Here is a 21191-nt window from a genome sequence, read left to right as displayed (position 1 = left end):
TTTATTTACTTGTGGGATGTGAGCATTGCTGGCTTGGGCAGCATTTATTGCCTGTCCCTGGTTGCCCTTGAGAAGGTGGTGGTCTTCTTGAACTGCTGCAGTTCATGTGCTGCAGGTACACCCACAATGCCCTTAAGGAGGGAATTCCTTGTTCTGTCTTAAATCAGCAATCCCTTATTTTTAAACAGTAACTCCTAGTTCCCACAAGGGAATCCTTTCCATGTACAACTTGTCCGTACCCCACAGATCTTACTAATTTTGATTAAGTCACCTCTTACTCTTTTAATCTTCAGTGGATACAAATCCAGATTGTCCAAAGTTTATTCAGAAAGCAACCAACCATTACAGGTATTAGTCCAGTAAATCTGCTCTGATCTGCTTCCAATTTCTTTGCATTCTTCATTAACTAAAGAAACCAGTACTGTAAACAGATTTGGACTCACCAATGTCCTGTACACCTGAAGCATAAACTCCCTATTTTTATATTTCTCCTCATTATCAATAATAAAATTCAATTCACAATCCTGATTACTTGCTGTACTTGGCATACTAACCCTTATGCTTCATGCATTAGAACACCCAGACCCCTCTGCATCTCAGAGCTCTGCAATCTCACATTATTCAGGTGATCATCATCTTCTTGCCAAAATGGACAATTTCACATTTTCCTACATTCTATTATGTTTGCCAGATCTTTGCTTATTCATTCACCTCCTAATATCCTTTTCATTACTTACTTTTAAGACCATAACACACAGGAGCAGAAATTAGGCAGTTCAGCCCATTGAATCTGCTTCACCATTCAATAATTCAATAATCCCATTCTCCTGTTTTCTCCCCTTGAAAATCAAGAACATATCTATCTCTGTCTTAAATATACTTAATGACCTGGCCTCTACAGCATTTTGTTTGCAGCAAAAAAATGCAAATGCTGGAATCTTGTCCACAGCCTTCTGCGGTAGTGAATTCCATAGATTCACCACTGTGGCTGAAGAAGTTTCTACTCATCCATTCCAAAGGGTCTCTCCTTTATTCTAAGGCTGTCTCCTCAGGTTCTAGTCTATCCTGCTAATGGAAACATCTTTCCAACATCCACTCTGTTCAGGCCTTTCAGTATTCTGAATTATATTTACATTCAAGTCCTCTAGAAATAACTACCAATATTGTATTTACTTTCCTAACTACAGACTCAACCTGCAAGTTTACCTTAACAGAATCCTGTACTGGGACTCCAAATCCCTTTGCACTTCAGACTTGTGAATTTTTTCCCCATTCAGAAAATAGTCTATTCTTCCTACCAAAGAGCATGGCCTCACACTTTCCCACATTGTGTCATTTCTTTGCCAACTCTCCTTACCTGTCCAAATCTTCCTGCAGCCTCCCTACCTCCTCAATGCTACCTGTCCCTCCACCTATCTTTGTATCATCTGCAAACTTAGCTTGAATACCTTCAGTTCCTACATCTAGATCATTAATGTATAAAGTGAAAAGTTGTGGTCCCAACAATGACCCTTGCGGTACACCACTTGTCACTGGCTGTCACCCTGAGAAGGATCCTTTTATCCCCACTCTCTGCTTTCTGCCAGACAGCAAATCGTCCATTCATGCCACTTTCCTGCCTCTAACCTTATGGACCTTTATCTTACCCAGCAGCCTCCTGTATGGTACCTTGTCAAAGGCCTTCTGGAAGTACTCATCAGTATCATGATAAAAGTTTGCAACCTTCATTCACATAATTTATATTATTTGTAAAATGTTGCTCTGCATTTGATCAATCTTTTGAGTGAAAGTAGCATTTTTTCCATATCCAAATATAAATTTACATTTCTGCACTTTGAGAAAGAAAGTTGCTTTTTTTGAAAGGTACTAAGCTTAGGCTAATCTAAATTCAGACACAACATAGCATTTTGCACACTTCAGTACTAAACTAGCAGACTTATTCAGTACACAATGAAGACAGATTTCAGAAAATGGAACACTCAATATTGTTAAGAAAAACACTTGGATTAAAGATGGCGGTGAACATGCAGTACTAGGAAAGCTACAGGAAAGATCTTATTCCTACTCTCTTCTGCACTTGGCCCAGTAATGCTTGATGCCAGTAAAAATATTCCTTTCCATAGTACAATTTAACCAGATATATAGGAAGATTCTAGGTCTGACTCACTGTGATACATAAAAACATTTAAATGAAACATGCCTCTTCAACTCCTTTGCCGCCACCACCTGATGTTTTTGGCTGAAGCAAGATGAGGCAGTTTAACAACACAGAAGTTTCATTTTGGGCAAATGTGATATTCGCATTATCATGTAATCCAAATATTTCTGGGGTGTCATTAAGTGGAAGAGTCTTAATGTATTCCAGGTAGCCCTGTTGGAGAATTGAAAAAGGTACAGGTTTAGAAGCATCAAGTGCACATTCATGATTTTTGTACATGCAGTGTAAGTCTGTATAAATACATATTTCTACTTAAACCACCACGTCTGGTACCAAAGGCTAATGTTTTACAAACTAAAATATCACAATTAATAGAAAATCCTTTTGTTGGCTTGTGTAATGCCGAGAGGGCAAGAAGAGAGATCCAAAATTGTTTTGTTTAAACCAATAATCTCTTGCTTAAAACCTTCTTAAAACTGGACCCTTTGCTGGACTGATAACATAGATAACACTGATCATAGAATGCCAGTTGACCACAATTTATAAAAAGTCATCTGGTCACGTCTGGTCAGAACAAAAACTACATACCATCCTTTAGGAATGCAGCACTCCTTACATTACACAGATACTTTAGTGAAACCAACACAAAAGACAAGTAGACTAGACTATGTGAGGTGACTAAATCAAAATGGAGTTGGAGAGGAAGTAAGGAATTATATCCCCTATGGTGCCCACCTCTCTCCAAAGGCATCTTGGGTCTGCTTTATGTAATATTTTTTAAATCAATATGTTCAAAATCATTAATTACATGCCTTTGGAACTCACAACGTATTAGCCTGGGTTTCTGGATTACTATTCTAGAGATGTTACTGTTACACCAACTCCTCCCTGCAGGGTCTGCTTGACTTTTTAAAATCATGCTGTTCGGAGGAGCTATATAACACACCTCTGAGCATGTGGGTTTTGAACCTATGCCTTCTGGTCCAGAGGTAGGAACACTACACTGTGCCACAAGAAAATCAGGATTTGCTTCTTTTTTTAATACACAGGACCTGTTTTATAATTTCTAATCAATTTGATCAGAGATGTTATGGCACACCTCTGGAGAAAGTGGGACTTGAACCTAGGCGTCCTGGCCAAGATAATAGGGAATAGTTCAGTTCCACCTGCTGCAGGATCATGTGATAGCATTGCTGGTCTTTCCCACCACCAGATCACGATGACTTTAAAAAAATTTTTTTTACGATTAACCAGAGGTATGGATACTACCACTGTACCACAAGAGCCTGTTGGCTTTACTTTTTTTTTTCTAATCAACCTATTCAGAGATGTATATTACACACCTTTAGACCATAAGATATAGGAGCAGAAATAAAGCCATTCAGCTTATTGAGTCTGCTCTGCCATTCAGTCATGGATAATAAATTTCTCAACCCCATTTTCCTGCTTTCCCCCTGTAACCCTTCATCATCTTGACAATCAAGAACCTATCTACCTTCATCTTAAATATACTCAATGACGCGGCCTCCATAAACTTCTGTAGCAATGACTTCTGGCTGAAGAAGTCTCTTATTATCTCCATTCTGAAAGGCCTTCCCTTTACTCTAAGTCTGTGCCCTCGGGTTCAAGTCTCGCCCAGTAATTGAAATATCTTCTCAACATCTACTCTGTATAGGCCATTCAGTATTCTGTATGTTTCAATTAGATCCCTCCTCTTCCTTCTAAACTCCATCAAATATAGACCCAGAGTCTTCAAATGTTCCCCATATGTTAAGCTTTATATTCCTGGGACCATTCTCGTGAACGTCCTCTGATCATGCTCCAAGACCAATACATCCTTCCTGAGATATGGGGCACAAAACTGTGCACAATACTCCAAATGTGTTCTGACCAGAGCCTTATAGAGCCTCAGGAGTACATCCTGCCTCTACATTCAAATCCTCTCAAGATAAATGCCATTTGCTTTCCTAACTACTTACTCAACCTGCAAGTTTACTTTGAGAGAATTCTGTACTAGAACTCCCAAGTCTCTTTGCACTTCTGACTTCTGAATTTTCTCCTCATTTAGAAATAGTCCATGCTTCTATTCTTCTTAACAAAGTGCATGACCTCACACTTTCCCATGTTGTACTCCATCTTTGCCCACTCTTCTAAAATGTCCAAATCCTTCTGCAGCCTCCCCACCTCTTCAATACTACCTGTACCTCTACCTATCTCTATATCATCTGCAAACATGGTACAAACATAACTGCAGTAGAGGGTCAGACTTGCGTCTGCTTTATTTATTATTTATTTTAATAACCAGAAGGGCTGTTACACAAAACTGAATGACTTTCTCACCAACAAAAGTACTGTGACTTTTTAAAAATTTTTCCTCTTTTAATTACGACCCTTGTTGCCAATTCAGTGTTTACAATGAAAGCTCATTATGGGCAACGCAAACATCAAAAGTTAAGGGGGGGGGGGGTTAGGGAGAGAGAGAGAGAGAGAAGAGGTTAAATCAAATGGTGTTGGATGGGGAGTAAAGGACAAAATCCCCTGTGGTGTTCATCTGTCTCTCAAGGCACTGACAGTCATTGATGGATACCACATGCTTCCTTTCCAAGGACACCTTGGGCAAGAACATTACCATGGAAGAGAGGCAGACTTGGGTCTGGTTTCTTAAAAAAAAATGCTCTGAAGTGCTATTGTGCACAACTCAGTGATCTTCCAAAATCACCATAACATTTTTTTTTAGAGTTTATTGTTAAACGACTAACCACCACCAGTAAAAACACCTGAGTAGCCAATTTAATATTTACATGCAAAGCCTATTAAGGAGAATAAAAACAATCAAAATAGTAATGGGGAGGTGGAGAGAAAGGGAAGAGGCTAAATCAAATAGAGTCATAGAGATGTACAGCACGGAAACAGACCCTTCGATCCAACTCATCCATGTTGACCAGATATCCAACATAATGTAGTCCCATTTGCCAGCACTTGGCCCATACCCCTCTAAACCCTTTCTATTCATATACCCATCCAGGTATGTTTTAAATGTTGCAATTGTACTAGCCTCCACCACTTCCTCTAGCAGCTCATTTCATACATGCACCAACCTCTTTGCGAAAAAGTTGCCCCTTTGGTCCCTTTTATATCTTTCCCCTCTCACCCTAAACCTAGTTCTGGACTCCACCATCCCAGGGAAAAGGCCTTGTCCATTTACCCTATCCATGCCCCTCATAATTTTATAAACCTCTAAAAGGTCACCCCTCACCTTCCAACATTCCAGGGAAAACAGCCCCCGCCTATTCAGTTTCTCCTTATAGGTCAAATCCTCCAACCCTGGCAACATCCTTGTAAATCTTTTCTCAACCCTTCCAAGTTTCACAATACCCTTCCGATACGAAGGAAATGAGAATTGCATGCAATATTCCAAAAGTGGCCTAACCAACGTCTGTACAGCTGCAACATGCCCTCCGACCTCTTATACTCAATACTTTGACCAATAAAGGAAAGCATACCAAACACCTTCGCTATCCTATCTACCTGTGACTCTACTTTCAAGGAGCTACAAACCTGCGCTCCAAGGTGTCTTTGTTCAGCAACACTCCCTACGACCTTCCCATTAAGTGTATAAGTCCTGCTAAGAATTGCTTTTCCAAAATGCAGCACTTCGTATTTATCTAAATTAAACTCCATCTGCCAATCCTCAGCCTATTTGCCCATCTGATCAAGATCCCGTTGTACTCTGAGGTAACCTTCTTTGCTATCCACTGCATCTCCAATTTTGGTGTCATCTGAAAACTTACTAACTATGCAACTATGTTCACATCCAAATCGTTAATATAAATGAAGAAAAATAGTGGACTCAACACCCATGTGGCACTCCACTGGTCACAGGCCTCCAGTTTGAAAAGCAACCCTACAACACCACCCTCTGTCTCTACCTTTGAGCCAGTTCTGTATCCAAATGGCTAATTCTCTTTGTGTTCCATGAGATCTAACCTTTCTAATCAGTCTCCCATGGGGAACCTTGTCAAACACCTTACTGAAGTCCATATCGATCACATCTACCGCTCTGCCCTCATCAATCCTCTTTAATACTTCAAAAACTCAATCCATGTTCGTGAGACATGATTTCACATGTACAAAGCCATGCTGACTATCCCGAATCAGTCCTTGCCTTTCCAAATACGTGTAGAACCTGTCCCTCAGGATTCCCTCCAAAAACTTGCCCACCACTGATTTCAAGCTCACTGGTCTATAGTTCCTGGCTTGTCCTTCCTACCTTTCCTAAATAGCAGCACCATATTAGCCAACTTCCAGTCTTCCGACACCTCGCCTGTGACTATCGGTGATACAAATATCTTAACAAGTGGCCCAGCAATCACTTCCCTACAGTACACCTGATTAGATCCTGGGGATTTATTCACCTTTATGCGTTTCAAGACATCCAGCACCACCACCTCTGTAATATGGACATTTTTCAAGATGTCATCATCTATTTCCCTACATTCTATATCTTCCATGTCCTTCCCCACAGTAAAAACTGATGCAAAATACTTGTTTAGTATCTCCCCCATCTCCTGCGGCTCCACAATAAGTCTGCCTTGCTGATCTTTGAGAGGCACTATTCTCTCACTAGTTATCCTGTTATCCCATTTGCATTTGTAAAAATCCTTTGGATTCTCCTTAACCTTATTTGCCAAAGCTATCTCGTATCTCCTTTTTGACCTCCTGATTTCCCTCTTCAGTATACTACTATTGCCTTTATACTCTAAGGATTCACTTGTTTTCTCTTGTCTATACCTGACATATGCTTCCTTTTTATTTTAACCAAACCCTCAATTTCTTTAGTCATCCAGCATTCCCTACACCCACCAGCCTTTCCTTTCACCCCAAAAGAAATATACTTTCGCTGGGCTCTTATCTCATTTTTGAAGGCTTCCTATTTTCCAGCCAACCCTTTACCTGCAAACAACAGCCTCCAATCAATTTTTGAAAGTTCTTGCCTAATAGAGTCAAAATTAGCTTTCCTCCAATTTAGAGCTTCAACTTTTAGATCTGGTCTATTCTTTTCCATCACTATTTTAAAACTAATAGAATTATGGTTGCTGGTCCAAAAGTGTTCCCCCATTGACACTTCAGTCTCCTGTCCTGTCTTATTTCCCAAGAATAGGTGATGTTTTGCACCTTCTCTAGTAGGTACATCCACATACTGAATCAGAAATTTTTCTTGGACACACTTAACAAACTCCTGTCCATCTGAAATCTTAACTCTTTGGCAGTCCCAGTCTATATTTGGAAAGTTAAAATTCCCAACCGTAGCCATCCTATCATTTTACAGATACCTGAAATCTCTTTACAAATTTGTTTCTCAATTTCCTGCTGACAATTGGGGGTCTATAATACAATCCCAATAAGGTGATCATCCCTCTTTCATTTCTCAGTTTCACCCAAATAGCTTCCCTGGATGTATTTCCAGGAATATCCTCCTTAAATACAGCTGTAATGCTATCCCTTATCAAAAAACGCCGCTCCCCCTCCTCTCTTGCCTTCCTTTCTATCAATCCTGTAGCATTTGTATCTTGGAACATTAAACTGCCAGTCCTGTCCATCCCTGAGCCACGTTTCTGTAATTGCTATGATATCCCAGTCCCATGTTCCTAACCATGCCCTGAGTTCAACTGCCTTCCCTGTTCGGCTCTTGCATTGAAGTAAATGCAGTTTAATTGATTGGTCCTACCTTGTTCTCTACTTTGTCCCTGCCTGCCCTGACTGTTTAATTCGCTTCTTTTCTCAACTGTACCAGTCTCAGATTGATCTCTTTCCTCACTATCTCCCTGGGTCCTACACCCCCAACTTGCTAGTTTAAATCGTTCTGAGCTGCTCTAGCAAATCACCCTGCCAGTAATGTTAGTCCCCTTCCAAATCAGGTGCAATGCAAACTTCTTGTGCATGTCCTTCTACCCCAGAAGAGATTCCAATGATCCAAAAATGTGAACCCTTCTCCCATGCACCAGCTCCTCAGCTACAATTTAATTTGCTCTATCCTTCTATTCCTACCTCACTAGCTCGTAGCACAGGGAGTAATCCAGATGTTACTACCATCAAGGACCTCCTTTTCAAATTCCTGCCTAACTTTTTATATTCTCCCTTCAGAATCTCATTTTCCCACCTTTGTCGTCCGTTCTAATGTGTACAATGACCTCCTGTTGGTCCCTCTCCCCTTTGAGAACAGCCTGCACCCTCTCTGGGACTTCCTTGATCCTGACACCAGGGAGACAACACACCATTCTGATTTTTCGCTGCTGGTTGCAGAAACGCCTGTCTGTGCCTTTGACTACAGAGTCACCTAACACAATTGCTAAATGGAGTTGGAGGGGTAAGTAAAGCTCCATGGTGCCCACCTCTCCCTAAAGGCATCGAGTACATTGATGGGCATTGCATGTTCTTTCTCCAAGGACACCCAGGCATAAACGTGACAATAAAATAGCAGCAGACTTGGGTCTGCAGTTTTTTTTATAATTTAACTTTTTATTTCTAACCAACCTGTTCAGAGATATTGTTGCACATCCCTGGAGCAGGTGGGACTACAACCCAGGTCTCTCGATCCAGGGGAAGGGACACTACCATTGTGCCACAAGAGAGCCCTGGGAGGGAGGGAAGGGGAAGGAGACCCTCCCATAGTCTCAGTCATATGACAAACTACTCATTTGTTTGAATCGCTGTTAACTACAGAGCTTTGACTTTTGTTCATATGTATGTTTGTAACTTAAGAAGAGAACACATGATATTAGATTGCAGCTAAACAGCTGGCTTTGATCCCAATACCTTGCATGTCTGGTTTGAAATTTGCAACTAGCTTCTTTCCTTTCTCTTTTCTTGGATGTACATGTTTGTGACTGTCTATCAAGAACCATTTGCCTGGACTTTGAATGCAATGATAAACCCTCCCTTGTTTTAACTCTAAAGAATTTGCTATTGGTAATTTTAAATTGCACTTCACAAACAGAATGAGGAAAGAAGCACTTATTTTAAAAAGAAAAAGGGGAAAACAAAAGAAAGAAAGTAAATAAACCAAGCCCTGTTACAGACTGGAGAACAGGACAGTAAAATTAATTAAATTCAATTAATCTCTCACCCTTTTATCTGTGAAAGCACTTATAGAGATTTACCTTATAATGTATATCAACTCTCCACCAAAAGGAGGTAAACATAAAGACTGTTAACTTGGCTCAATTCCTCAATTGGCAAAGGTCTTCCAGTTTAACTAGATCTGCATTTAAGAGTCAGCCACACAGATTCATGAAGGTGTCAGCACAGCAAGACGGAATAGTGAAGAAGGCATACAGGATGCTTGCCTTCATTGGCCAGGGCATAGACTATAGGAGCAGGGAAGTCTTGTTACAACTTCATAAATCATTGCTTAGGCCACAGATGGAATACTGTGTGCAGCTCTGGAGGCCAGTGTATCGGAAGGACGTGATTGTACTAGAGAGGGTGGAGAGGAGATTCACCAGGATGTGGCCTGGGATGTAAAGCCTCAAGTTAAGAGGAGAGATCGGTTAGGCTGGGTTTGTTTACCTTGGAGCAGAGGAGGCTGAGTGGGGATCTGAAACTATGAGAGGTAGACATAGGGTAGATTGTGAGAATCATTTCCCCATGGCAGAAATATCGAAGACCAGAGGGCATAAGTTTAAGGTGGGGAATAAGTACATTAAAGGGAATCTGAGGAAAAGATTTTTTTCACCCAGAAGGTGGGAGAAGTATGGAATGTGCTGCCTGAAAAGTCAGTAGAGTCAGGTTTAAAATGCATCTCGACAACCACTTAAAATGCCAGGACATAGCAGGCTATAAACCAAGTACAGGTAAATGGAATTATTGTAGTTTTATGTTTGTTGGTCAGCATAGACATAGTGACCAGAAAAACCTGTTTCAATGTTTTATGAATCTATAACTCTATGACATTACAGTAGATCTGTAGGTCAAACAGATAAGAATCAAAAAATGGCACTGGAAAAGCACAGCCAGTCAGGCAACATCCAAGAAGGAGCGACGGGGGGGGGGGCGGGGGAGCTACTGAGAGATAAATAGAAGGGTGGGGGTAGGGGGGAAGGTAGCTGGAAAGGTGAGAGATAGATAGATAGATGTAGGTGGAGGTGATGGTGATAGATCGGAGGAGAGGTGTAAAGGAAAATGGACAGGTAGAACAGTTCCAAAGGATGGTGTTGAGTAGGAGGGTTGGATCTGGGATGAGGTGGGGGAGAGGAGATGAGGAAATTGGTGAAATCAACATTGATGCCGTGTTTTGGAGGATCCCAGGATGGAAGATAAGGCGTTCTTCCTCCAAGTATCGGGTAGCTTGGATTTAGTGGTGGAGGAGGCCCAGGACTTGCATGTTCTTGGTGGAGTGGGAAGTGATAGTTGAAGTGGTCAGCCACAGGGCGGTGGGATTGTTTAGTGCATGTATCCCAGAGATGTTCCCTGAAACGTTTCATGAGTTGGCGTCCTGTCTCCCCAATGTAGATGATACCGCATCAGAAGCAACAGGCACAGTAATGAGGTGTTTGGATGTGAAGGAAAGTCTTTGCTGAATGTAGAAGGATCTTTTGGGGCCTTGGATGGAGGAGGGAGGGGAGGTATGGGCGCAGGTTTTACACCTCTTGCAAAAGAGGTGGTAAGGGAAGGTGCTGGGGGTGGAGGGTGGATTGGTGGAGAGGTGTGGATCTAACAAGGGTTTCGTGGAGGAAATGGTCTCTGCAGAATGCCAATGGGGTGGGAAAGGAAATATATCTCTGGTGGTGGGGTCTGATTGTAGCTGGCAGAAACGATGAAGGATAATGGACTGTATCCAGAGATTAGTAGGGTTGGAGGTGAACACCTGGGTGGTTATATCCTTGTTGCAGTTGGAGGGATGGGGTTGAAGGACGGAGGTGCAGGAAGTGGAGGAGATGTGCTGGAGGGCATTGTTGATCACGTGGGAAGGGAAATGGCAGTTCTTGAAATAGGAGGCCCTCTTGGATGTCCTGGAGTGGAATTCCTCCTCCTGGGAACAGAAGCAGTGGAGGCTGATGAATTGGGAGTAAGAGCTAATGTTTTTATTGGGTTGGGGGGGAGGGGTGGGAGGAGGTGTAGTCCAGGGAGCTGTGGAACTGTAGTCCAGGGAAATAGATGTCCATGTCCATCTCGGTTGCTGGAGATGGAGATGGAGATGGAGAGGTCCAGGAAGGGGAGGATGGTGTCCGAGATGTCCAGGTGAACTTGATGTCAGGGTGGAAAGTGTTCATGAAGTTGATGAACTTGTTCAACCTCTTCGTGGGAGCATGAGGTAGTGCGGATAAAGTCGTCAATGTATTGGAAGAAAAGATTGTGATGGTGCCAGTGTAAGTGCGGAAGATGGACTGTTCCATGTATCTGATGAAGAGGCAGATGTAGTGGGGACTCTGCAGGTGCCTATGGCTACCCCTTTGGTCTGAAGGAAGTGGGAGGATTCGAAGGAGAAGTTGTTGAGGGTGACGACCAGTTTAGCCACTAAAATGAGTGTGTCGGTGGAGGGGTACCGGTTGGGTCGGCGGGAGCTGAAGAAATGGAGAGCTTAGATGCCTTTGCCATGGCAGATGCATATGTACAGGGACTAGATGTCCATGGTGAAGATGAGGCATTCGGGGCTGGAGAAACGAGTCATGGAAGAGGTGGAGTCCCGAATGTATGTGGGAGTTCCTGGACCAAGAGGTACAGGATGGTGTCAAGATATAAGAGGAGTTAAGTTTGGTGGGGCAGAAGCAGGCTGAGATGATAGGTTGACCAGGGCAATCAGGTTTGTGAATTTTGGGTAAGAAGTAGAATGGGGTGGATGGGAAATCCCCTGAAGTGATGAGGTTGTGATTTGGGAGATGATGGTTTGGTGATGGGAGGTGAGGTTGTGGTCGAGGGGGCAGAAGGAGGAGGTGTCTGTGAGTTGGCATCTGGTTTCAGTGGTGTCGAGGTTGAATAAGAATGGCTGATTTCCTTCTGAAAGGACATTAGTTTTTTTTGACAATTGTTACATGGTTGCCATTCAGCTAGCTTTAAATTCCAGATTTTGTTATTGAATTCAAATTTCACCATCTGCCTTGGTGACATTTGAACCGATATTCCTAGAACATTAGCTTCAGGTTCTGCATTATTATTCCACTGATTGGTGACATTACAGTGACACAACTGCCTCCCCAACAATTCAATGATAATTGTACTTTATTCTCCCATGCCCCTTTGATGCTGAAGGTTTGCCACCAACTGATTTGAGGTATATCAGGTCTTTGATCTTACAGCTCCATGCTGTCTAAGGACTCCATTAAGAAAAATCTGTAGGACATTTTAAAATAATTGGTCGCATTCAATGTACTTTTACTGTGAAATTCTCCAGTAGAATAACTACTGAAGTAATCTAGTTTATCCTGCTCTCCTTTCTTAAGCAGAGATCACACATTGGCAACCCTCAGGTTTACAATACAGTCTGCATTTGTGCTAATGTTGAAAAATTGTGGCGGGGGTGCTGTTATTTCCTCAGGCATGTGGTGAAAACCATCAGAATTCAGTGCCATGTCCACTTTAAACTTTGCTATTTTTATCAGAACATTTTTTTTCTACAGTCATTTCTCATAAGTGTTCCACATCCTTCTCTAATGCAGCAGGGCATTAATTTGTCAAAAGTTAATGTATATCCAAAATTCCATTATTTTTCTTGCCAAGAAAACTGTAATACTGTATACAGAAACAGATTTTGTGGCAGTAATGGATTCATAAATTTCTGAAGGGGATTGTGAGATTTATTTTCTAGCAGGGTCTGGGAAAAGGGTCTGTGCCTTTTTGTGGTTTGCTTTCTAGCCATTTGGAGTCTACTGTTATTATACCCAAATAACCATACAGAATATATTTTGGAAAGGCCTTTGGCGAATTAGGTCTTACACTCTTAGACTTTCATTTCATCACTTCCTGCTCTTGGTTCAAAAATTTGCTGAAAATTTATCTCTTTGTCAAGTTCTTTGTTGACCCGACAAACATTCCCCTGCTCAGTGTCTGTTGGATATACAAATTCTTTAAACGTCCGTGATTTCTTTTAATGGTAAAGATGCAGTTTTACTTTGAATTTCCTGGCTCTGACAAAAATGTTCAAACAAAGCCAATTTGTAGCAATTTTCCTTATCTTCAGAAAAAAAGCTCCAGTAAACATAATATCAGATAGCAGCTGGGCAAGCACTCATAATTTACAGAAGCGAATAAGAGTATCAAACGCTGAACGTTAACAGCTTATAAGTCTTAAGTCATCTTAAATATTTTCTGTCTCAAATTTATGTGCCAGAGATAAGAAAATAATAATTAATTCGTTCATATAACTTTTAGCCTTATTTTCCAATCAAACTGGACTCTGACTGGCTCAAACTTAATTGTTCAACTAATCTGTTGCCAATGGAAATAATTATTAATTGGGAATGTTAAAACACTGTCACATGGATAAAAATGTTATGATCAGCTTAAAAACAGTGGCATTTTGAAGAAAGACTTACAGTCCCATTTTAAGAGTCTCAAAAATATGATTATGAGTTTTAACATAGAGGAAAACTGGAGCCATTTTGTAACAATGGTACAAATTAAAACGTTTTTAATATTAATTTGTTTGTGGGAATGTGATTTTAATTTCTGGTAAAATGGTGAATAAATGGGTCATGTGATTTTCTGTGAACTTTGCTGACAACAAACCTGGTTGATTTACTTGTTAAAGGTTAAAGTGGTGCCCACGTTGCTTTACTATGAAGAAAGTACTGATGGTGGATAGATTGTTAGTCTCCAAGTCCAGGGAATGCTAGGAATATCAGGTTTTGTATATGGTTATATTGTAAACTGTATAATTTCAAGACAGAAAGAAGTTGGGGTTCTAGAAGGCAGCTAATTAGCATTTCTACGAGGGCCACATAAGTTGGCTTTGTGTAAGGAAGAGGACATATGAAGCCATTACACTGTCAGTGGACAGGATTTTTATAACAAATCCAGGAACCTATAACAGATCAGACTGCAAAAATCTGAAAGACAGTAAAGAAAAATACGGAAGCAGCTAGTTCTGCACTTTAAACAGAGAATATTGTGGTCTTGTCAGTCGCCACTTGACTACAGGAAAGATCTTAATTCATCTCTCACCATCAAAGTCAGTTCTGGGACTAAGAGTTGCTGAGCTGGGAAAGGAAGAGAAAAGCAAGTAATTCCACAGGAACTTAGAACTACTTTGGATTGATCCATGGAGAATGAAGTGTCCATTTAAGAGATAGCAAAAAGTATAACAGTGAAGGAAATTTCTCTTATTGTAAAATCTAGTAAGGAAATGTTTTCCCCTGTATCTTAGATTATAAATTGCTTACTTAAGAGTGTTTAGACCATGTAGCTTTTAGTTTATTTAGTACGTTAAAGGTCTTAAAACTTGAAATCTGAGTGACCTCTCTGTTAATCACCAAAACATTCATATCTTTCTAGATATTATTGGTCTCAACGGTGCACAAATTAACAAGTAATGAAATGATTTGCCATCTTTTGGTTGTACAGAAAGGTGGAGTAATTCCTGTTCTTCAAATAGTAATATATGACCTGCAATATGTACTTGAACAAGCATATACAGCTGTCATCAAAAAGATGAAAGTATATATTTTGTTTAGAATAGCTATCAGGAGCTTACTTATCCGAGGTTGATGATAGAACAGAGATATAGATCAGTTATGATCAACTGAATGGCAGAACCAGCCCAAGAAGATGAAAGGCACCTACAATAAAAGCAAAATACTGCAGATGCTGAAATTTTTAAATGAAAACACTAAATACTGGAAATCCTCAGCAAGTTTGAAAGCATCTATGGTGAAAGAAAGAGTTAACATTTTGAATTGAATAGAATTCTTCTTCATATTGAAGAAAGGTTGAAATATGCTAAGTATATATGACTCCTATGTCAGAGTGGCACTTTCAAATGTCAACCAGTATTAAGCAAACCTTTGGAACTGTGAACTAATTTGCTTCTGGGTCAAGATAAACGTTATCCTAGAAACTTGAAGGAACTGATAATGTTAGTATTAGTGTTAATTTCCAAAGCTCCCGAGATTCGGAAAGGTTTTGTCAGACTGAAAAGTAGCAAAACTAATACCTTTATTCAGAAAGGGAGGGAGGGAGAAAACAAGAAGCTTTAGACCAGTTAACTTGATGTCTGTCATGGGAAGGTATTACAATTGATCATTAAAGAGGTTTCACTGAGCATTTAGAAAAATTCAAAGGCAATTAGGAACAGTCAGTTTCATTTTGTGGAAAGAAATTCAATTTTAAAAAATTCATGAGACTTCTTTAAAGGAGTAACATATATTATGGATAAAGGGTAGCCAGTAGGTGTACTTTTTGCAAGGTTTGTGAAGGTTTGTAGCTCAGGTTGAGGTTTAGGGTGTAGGTTTGCTCGCTGAGCTGTAGGTTTGATATCCAGATGTTTCATTACCTGGCTAGGTAACATCATTAGTGGAGACCTCCACTGGTGTGGAGTTGTATTATAGTTGGATTTCCAAGCATCATGTGATAAGGTGCCACATTAAAGACTATGCAGAAATTATAAGCTGAAGGTGTAGGGGTAGATTGCATGGCTGGAAGAAAAACCAAATATGCTTAAAAGGGTCTCTGAAGAGCAGGATGCGACACATTGAGTCCCTCGAGGTCTGTGCTAGGCCTCAAATTTTTATAGTTTGCATCAATGATTTAGAAGAAGGAAACAAAGGTATGGTAGCTAAATTTGCAAATGACACAAAGATAGGAAAGCTTGTTGTGAAGAAGACATAAGGAGTTAGCCGATAGATACAGACGGATTGAATGAGTGGGCAAAAATCTGGCGGATGGAGTATAGTGTGGGCAATAAGATATTGTTCACTTTGACAGAAAGAATGAAAAAGCAGAGTATTACTTAAATGGCAAATGACTTTGGAATTCTAAGGTACATTGAGATTATGTATTCTGGTCCTGGAATCGCAAAACATTAGAATAAAGGTACAGTAGGCATGTATTCAAGAAGGCTAATAAGAGGAATTTAACATAAAACTAAAGATGTTAGACAGAGCTAGAGGATCAACCATCATCATATTGAATGGTGGAGTGGGCTCAAATAGCTGAATAGCCTACTCTTGCTGCTAGTTTCTATGTTATATTTCAATTCTTCAGGGCATTGGCGAAACCCCATCTCGAATACTGTGCACACTTTGGGATTCCTTATTTAAGGAAGGATAAAAATGTATTGAAGATAATTCAGAGGAAGTTTACTGGATTGATTCCTAGAACATATGCGTTACCTATGAGGAAAGATGGACAGTATTTGGGTTGTTTTCACTGGAGTTTAGAAGAGTGAAGTTGACCTAATTAATGTGTGTAAGATCCTGAAAGAACTTGACAGTGTGCGCGTGGATAGGATGCTTCCTCTTATGCTGAAAATGTGTTGCTGGTTAAAGCACAGCAGGTTAGGCAGCATCCAAGGAACAGGAAATTCGACGTTTCGGGCCAGAGCCCTTCATCAGGAAAGGGCTCTGGCCCGAAACGTCGAATTTCCTGTTCCTTGGATGCTGCCTAACCTGCTGTGCTTTAACCAGCAACACATTTTCAGCTCTGATCTCCAGCATCTGCAGACCTCACTTTTTACTGCTTCCTCTTATGGGTCAGTTCAAAACTAGGGATCACTGTTTTAAAATTAGATGTCATCCTTGTAGAATTGAGACAAGAAGAACTTTTTTCTTTCAGAAGGTTGTGAGACTTTGGTACCCTCTTTGATTCAGAAAGTGGTGAAAGTGGGGTCATTGATTCCTTTTAAGACAGAAGTAGATAGATTCTTGTTTGGCAATGAAATCAAGACTTTCTGGAGTAAATGGGAATGTAGAAGGTCAGTATTGATCTTATTGAATAATAGAGCAGGCTTGTTTGGCTGAATAGCCTACTTCTGCTCATTGTTAGTATGTTTGTAATATTATATACTTTGTATCCTGAAATGGAACGTGAACACACACTCAACAGAGAATGCCACAAATTTAGGCAACTTGTTTCTTAGGGATGACTTTTTGATTTTTCATTCATTTCTTCAGAACAGAAGAAGTAATCTCTTTAATTTACTATCAGTTCAGAACAATGATCTTAAATATGTTAGTGTTAAAAACTTGCTTAGATACATTCATTGCAAACAATGAACAGATCAAATAAAAACAGTATCTTTAAAAAAGTCTGCACTTGCCTCAAGTTCAATCTCAGTATCAATCTGCCTGTAGATTCCAGATTCAGAGTAGATAAAACCTTGTTCTAGAACGTCTGAATTATAAAAGTCTGCCAAAATGTTCATTATGCACCGTCTGTCCCAGTCATCCGTCACACGACCTCCGTAATTAATTTCCCCAGCTGTATATTTCAGTACCTATAAGGTCAATGCAGCAGGCTATTAGACTGTTGGTACAATCCACCAAATTAGGTTACGATTTGTTTAAGGACTAGTATCTTTTTTCTCTTTCCATTACATGAAATTTGAGGTCCAGGCACTTACCAAGATAATAAAGTCACCTGCTACAACAGTTTTGAACAAACAAAATGAACTTGAGTATAAAATGTTAGAAAAGGAAAACAATTGACAAAGATATATGTACGAGGTAAATATGGAGAACAAACTATGGTGAAAGGCCCCCCAGAGCACATGAAATAGTAGATATAGTCAAGACAGATCCCATGGATTTCTCAACAACCCACCCAGACATCAGTGATACCACATTTCTTCAAATCTCATTAAAACTTTGTTCTTTTACAAGGATTCTGTTTATTCAGTTTGAAGATTTAGCCTTGAAAGTTACTCCTGCCACTCCATCACTGGTTGTTTCAATGACTGCTCACAGCTAGAAAGTTGAATTTTTTTCCCTGCAACTCTGCTCCTCTGGCTACTTGAGGCTACACTCAGTTTTTGTCGACTGTACCAAGCAATTACTGTTTATGGGCTTCCTTCACACCAACTGTCAGCTATCAAATGGCTTTTGGAACTTTAATGTAAGCCAACACCTTAAAGTCAACTGCAGCATTTTAGCTGTATGAAGACACCTTCTTTGGCTACTACTCTCTGCAACACAGACTCAGTGGCTTGTTAGCACCTTCTGAGCTCTTCAGCACCTGCTCTGTGGGACACAGATGGGATAGATAAGGAGGAACTTTCTCTGTTAGTAAAGGGATCACAGCTAAGTAAAGAGCAGGAGGTTTAGAGGAGAGTTGAGGAAATTCTTTTTCACCCAGATGGGTTGTAGGAATCTGGAACTCATAGCCTAAAAGGGTGAAAAAGGTGGGAACACTTAAGATATTTAAAAACTATTTAGATGAGCACTGAAAAGCATACAAGGCTACAGTCCAAGAGCTAAACAGTAGGATGGAAAAAGATGGATGTTTGATGACCACTTAACGACATGTTGGGCTGAAAGGACTCTTTTTGTGCTGTAAAACTCAGTGAGTCTGTCTCCTGAGCCTGACTGCAAGGAAACTACTAAAATAAAAACAACTTGAATGGAACATGCAGAGCTGTGATGCACTCCATTCGTGCTCTGGAACACTCAAATCTATCAGGAAATGGACTTCTTCCAAGAGCCCAAACAATGCAATTCATATTTTTACAATACTACTGTATGCTGATAAAAACTCAAAGTACTTCAGGCATAGCAGCTTATTATCAGATTCACAGCATCTGGGTAAGCATCTTGTTCTTACCAATTTATCATAATGTTCAAACTTGTGAAGGTGAACATCAAGAAATCAGAACAGCAATGGCAATTAGCTTTTCCAGCTGATGACCATCACAAAGTTGACTCCCAGTCTTGCTGTCTGAGTCCCTTTTGCATTTGATGGACTGATAAGTGCTAAGTATGATTCTTGCCAGACAAATGCCAGGCAATAACCATCTCCAATAAGAGAAAATCTAACCATCGATCTTTGATATTTAGTGATGTTACCATCACAACCAACATTCTGGGGGTTACTATTGACAAGACTGGACTATCCATATGAATACTGTGGCTATAAGAGTGGGTCAGAGGCTATGAATCCTGCAGTGGGTAACTCATCTCCTAACTCCCTTGCCTGTCTATCAACTACAAGGCACAAGTATGATGGAATACTCCTTATTGCCTGGATGAGTGCAGCTGCAATAACACTCAAGAAGCTTGAAACATCCACTTGGTTGACATAAAAATCCACTCCTTTTGCCATCGATGGTCAGTAGCAGCAGAGTATGCAATGTGCTGCAGAAATTCACTAAGGCTTCTTAAACATTATTTTCAAACCTTTGACCACTTCTATTTAGAAGGATAAAGACAGCAGATACTTGGGAGCACTATTACCTGCAAGTCACCCTCCAAAATACTCACCATCTTGGAAATATATCACCATTCCTTCAGTGTTGCTGCATCAAAATCTTTAATCCACCACACCCCCCACAATGATATTGTGAGTCTACCTACAGAACCTGGGCTGCAGCATTTCAAGAAGGCAGCTCATCATCACCTTATCAATTAAGGATAGACAAAGTATACTGGCTCAGCTAATGATACTTATATCATGTGAATGAATAAAAACAATTCTTTGATAGACAGTCTTCTGGCAGTTACACTGAGCAGAACAATTCTAAGCTATGGTGCTGATTCGGAGGATCTAAAATCTGGATTTAGGACATTGTCAGGAGCAATCATTTAATACATGACCTTACTAACAACAAAACGGCTTCTTATTGCAAGTAACATAAAGTAACATAATAAGATGGCTTCTAGGCTGCAAATTGACACAGTGTTTAAAATAGCTTTTACCCTGCTAAAAGCTGCATTCCTGAACTAACTGAATCAAAGATTAGCAGACAATGCTTCCTTCACAGCATGGAATTAACTAAGCTAGATCGGACATTACTAACCTTGTAGATGGCCTTCCTAGTTGCAGAGAGGTAAAATGTGCAAAACAAAGTTGGTTCACAGGAAATATCATTGGGTTAACCTATTGTTCATAATGTCATTTTATTACATTTATTGGATTTGCCCTGTAATTAAGGCTGTACTATTTCTTAAGAACCATATAAAATTCTCTTTGTTTTAAGCTATTTTGCGCAGTTTATCCAGGGGACACAGATACCCCTGTGTTGCTGGACAACCTTAGCCCAGCCATTAATAAAGTGTGAAATCTTGCTCAACCAGACCGAACTGATAGTGTTTATTTGACTGATCGTGGAACCGAGAGACCCTCCCTCCCGTGGATAGAGATCTTCAATTCTTCTATCTTACCCACTTTGACTTCCTGCAACCAGAAAAAATATAACTCAGTACTTTGAGTTCCAATTATAAGTGTTCTCACACACCTTAAAGGGCAGCTCAGTATACTCTTCCAGGAACATTTTTAGTTGGCTGATGCAGATTCGTAAGTCTCCATCTGTGAATTCATAGGGAATATTGAAACCAAGAGGCCCAAACTTCCTACGTTCTAAGGTTATTCCATGGAATAAACATAAGGAAAACAGGAGAGCCTTAAAATCTGAAACCTGAAATTAAAGAAACAATTGTAAAGTTTTACTGTGATGACAAATTGAGTTGATGTTTCATAAGGACTTGTGCCAAACCTGCACTTCCTTATTTCAAAATTCTATCATCAGAGGAGCTGTGGGCAAAGATTATCTGCTTGTCACTATGTTTTGAGTTACCATACTTAATGGGAGTCAAACAGTATGGAGGGGAGGTACAGAATTAATTGATGTTTACTTAGTGTGATGGAAAATTATACATTATTGCCCTCCCCTCCAATTTCAGTGGGATGAGAATGGATATGCACCAGGTAAACATGACAAAGATTGGTAGGAAAACTGCAAATTAACCACCTTGAAAGGTGCGAGAGTTTTGATGACTAATACTAATAAGTAAATGTGGAAATTGTGGAGACAGTTCTTATAGATATAAGGGTGGTGCCAGAGAACTGGATAAAATGTGATCAAAATGTTTTACATTTTAATATTGCTTGG

At 40.1% G+C, this 21191-nt stretch overlaps 1 protein-coding gene across 1 annotated transcript in view; it reads right to left on the bottom strand.

Moving 5' to 3' along the window:
* The window catches only part of dnah1 (dynein, axonemal, heavy chain 1), a 437548-nt gene that overhangs the window by 47106 nt on the left and 369251 nt on the right, over positions 1 to 21191 (bottom strand). The window contains exons 70-72 of the mRNA XM_060835044.1: positions 20538 to 20717; positions 17409 to 17585; positions 2201 to 2371 (exon numbers count right to left, since the gene is read on the bottom strand). Of these exons, the coding sequence (XP_060691027.1) occupies positions 2201 to 2371; positions 17409 to 17585; positions 20538 to 20717 (528 nt within the window). The remainder of the gene's footprint in view (positions 1 to 2200; positions 2372 to 17408; positions 17586 to 20537; positions 20718 to 21191) is intronic.

The sequence above is a fragment of the Hemiscyllium ocellatum genome, chromosome 14, assembly GCF_020745735.1.
Source record: "Hemiscyllium ocellatum isolate sHemOce1 chromosome 14, sHemOce1.pat.X.cur, whole genome shotgun sequence".
NCBI classification, from domain to species: Eukaryota; Metazoa; Chordata; class Chondrichthyes; order Orectolobiformes; family Hemiscylliidae; genus Hemiscyllium; species Hemiscyllium ocellatum.
This window is presented reverse-complemented; position numbering and strand designations above follow the sequence as displayed.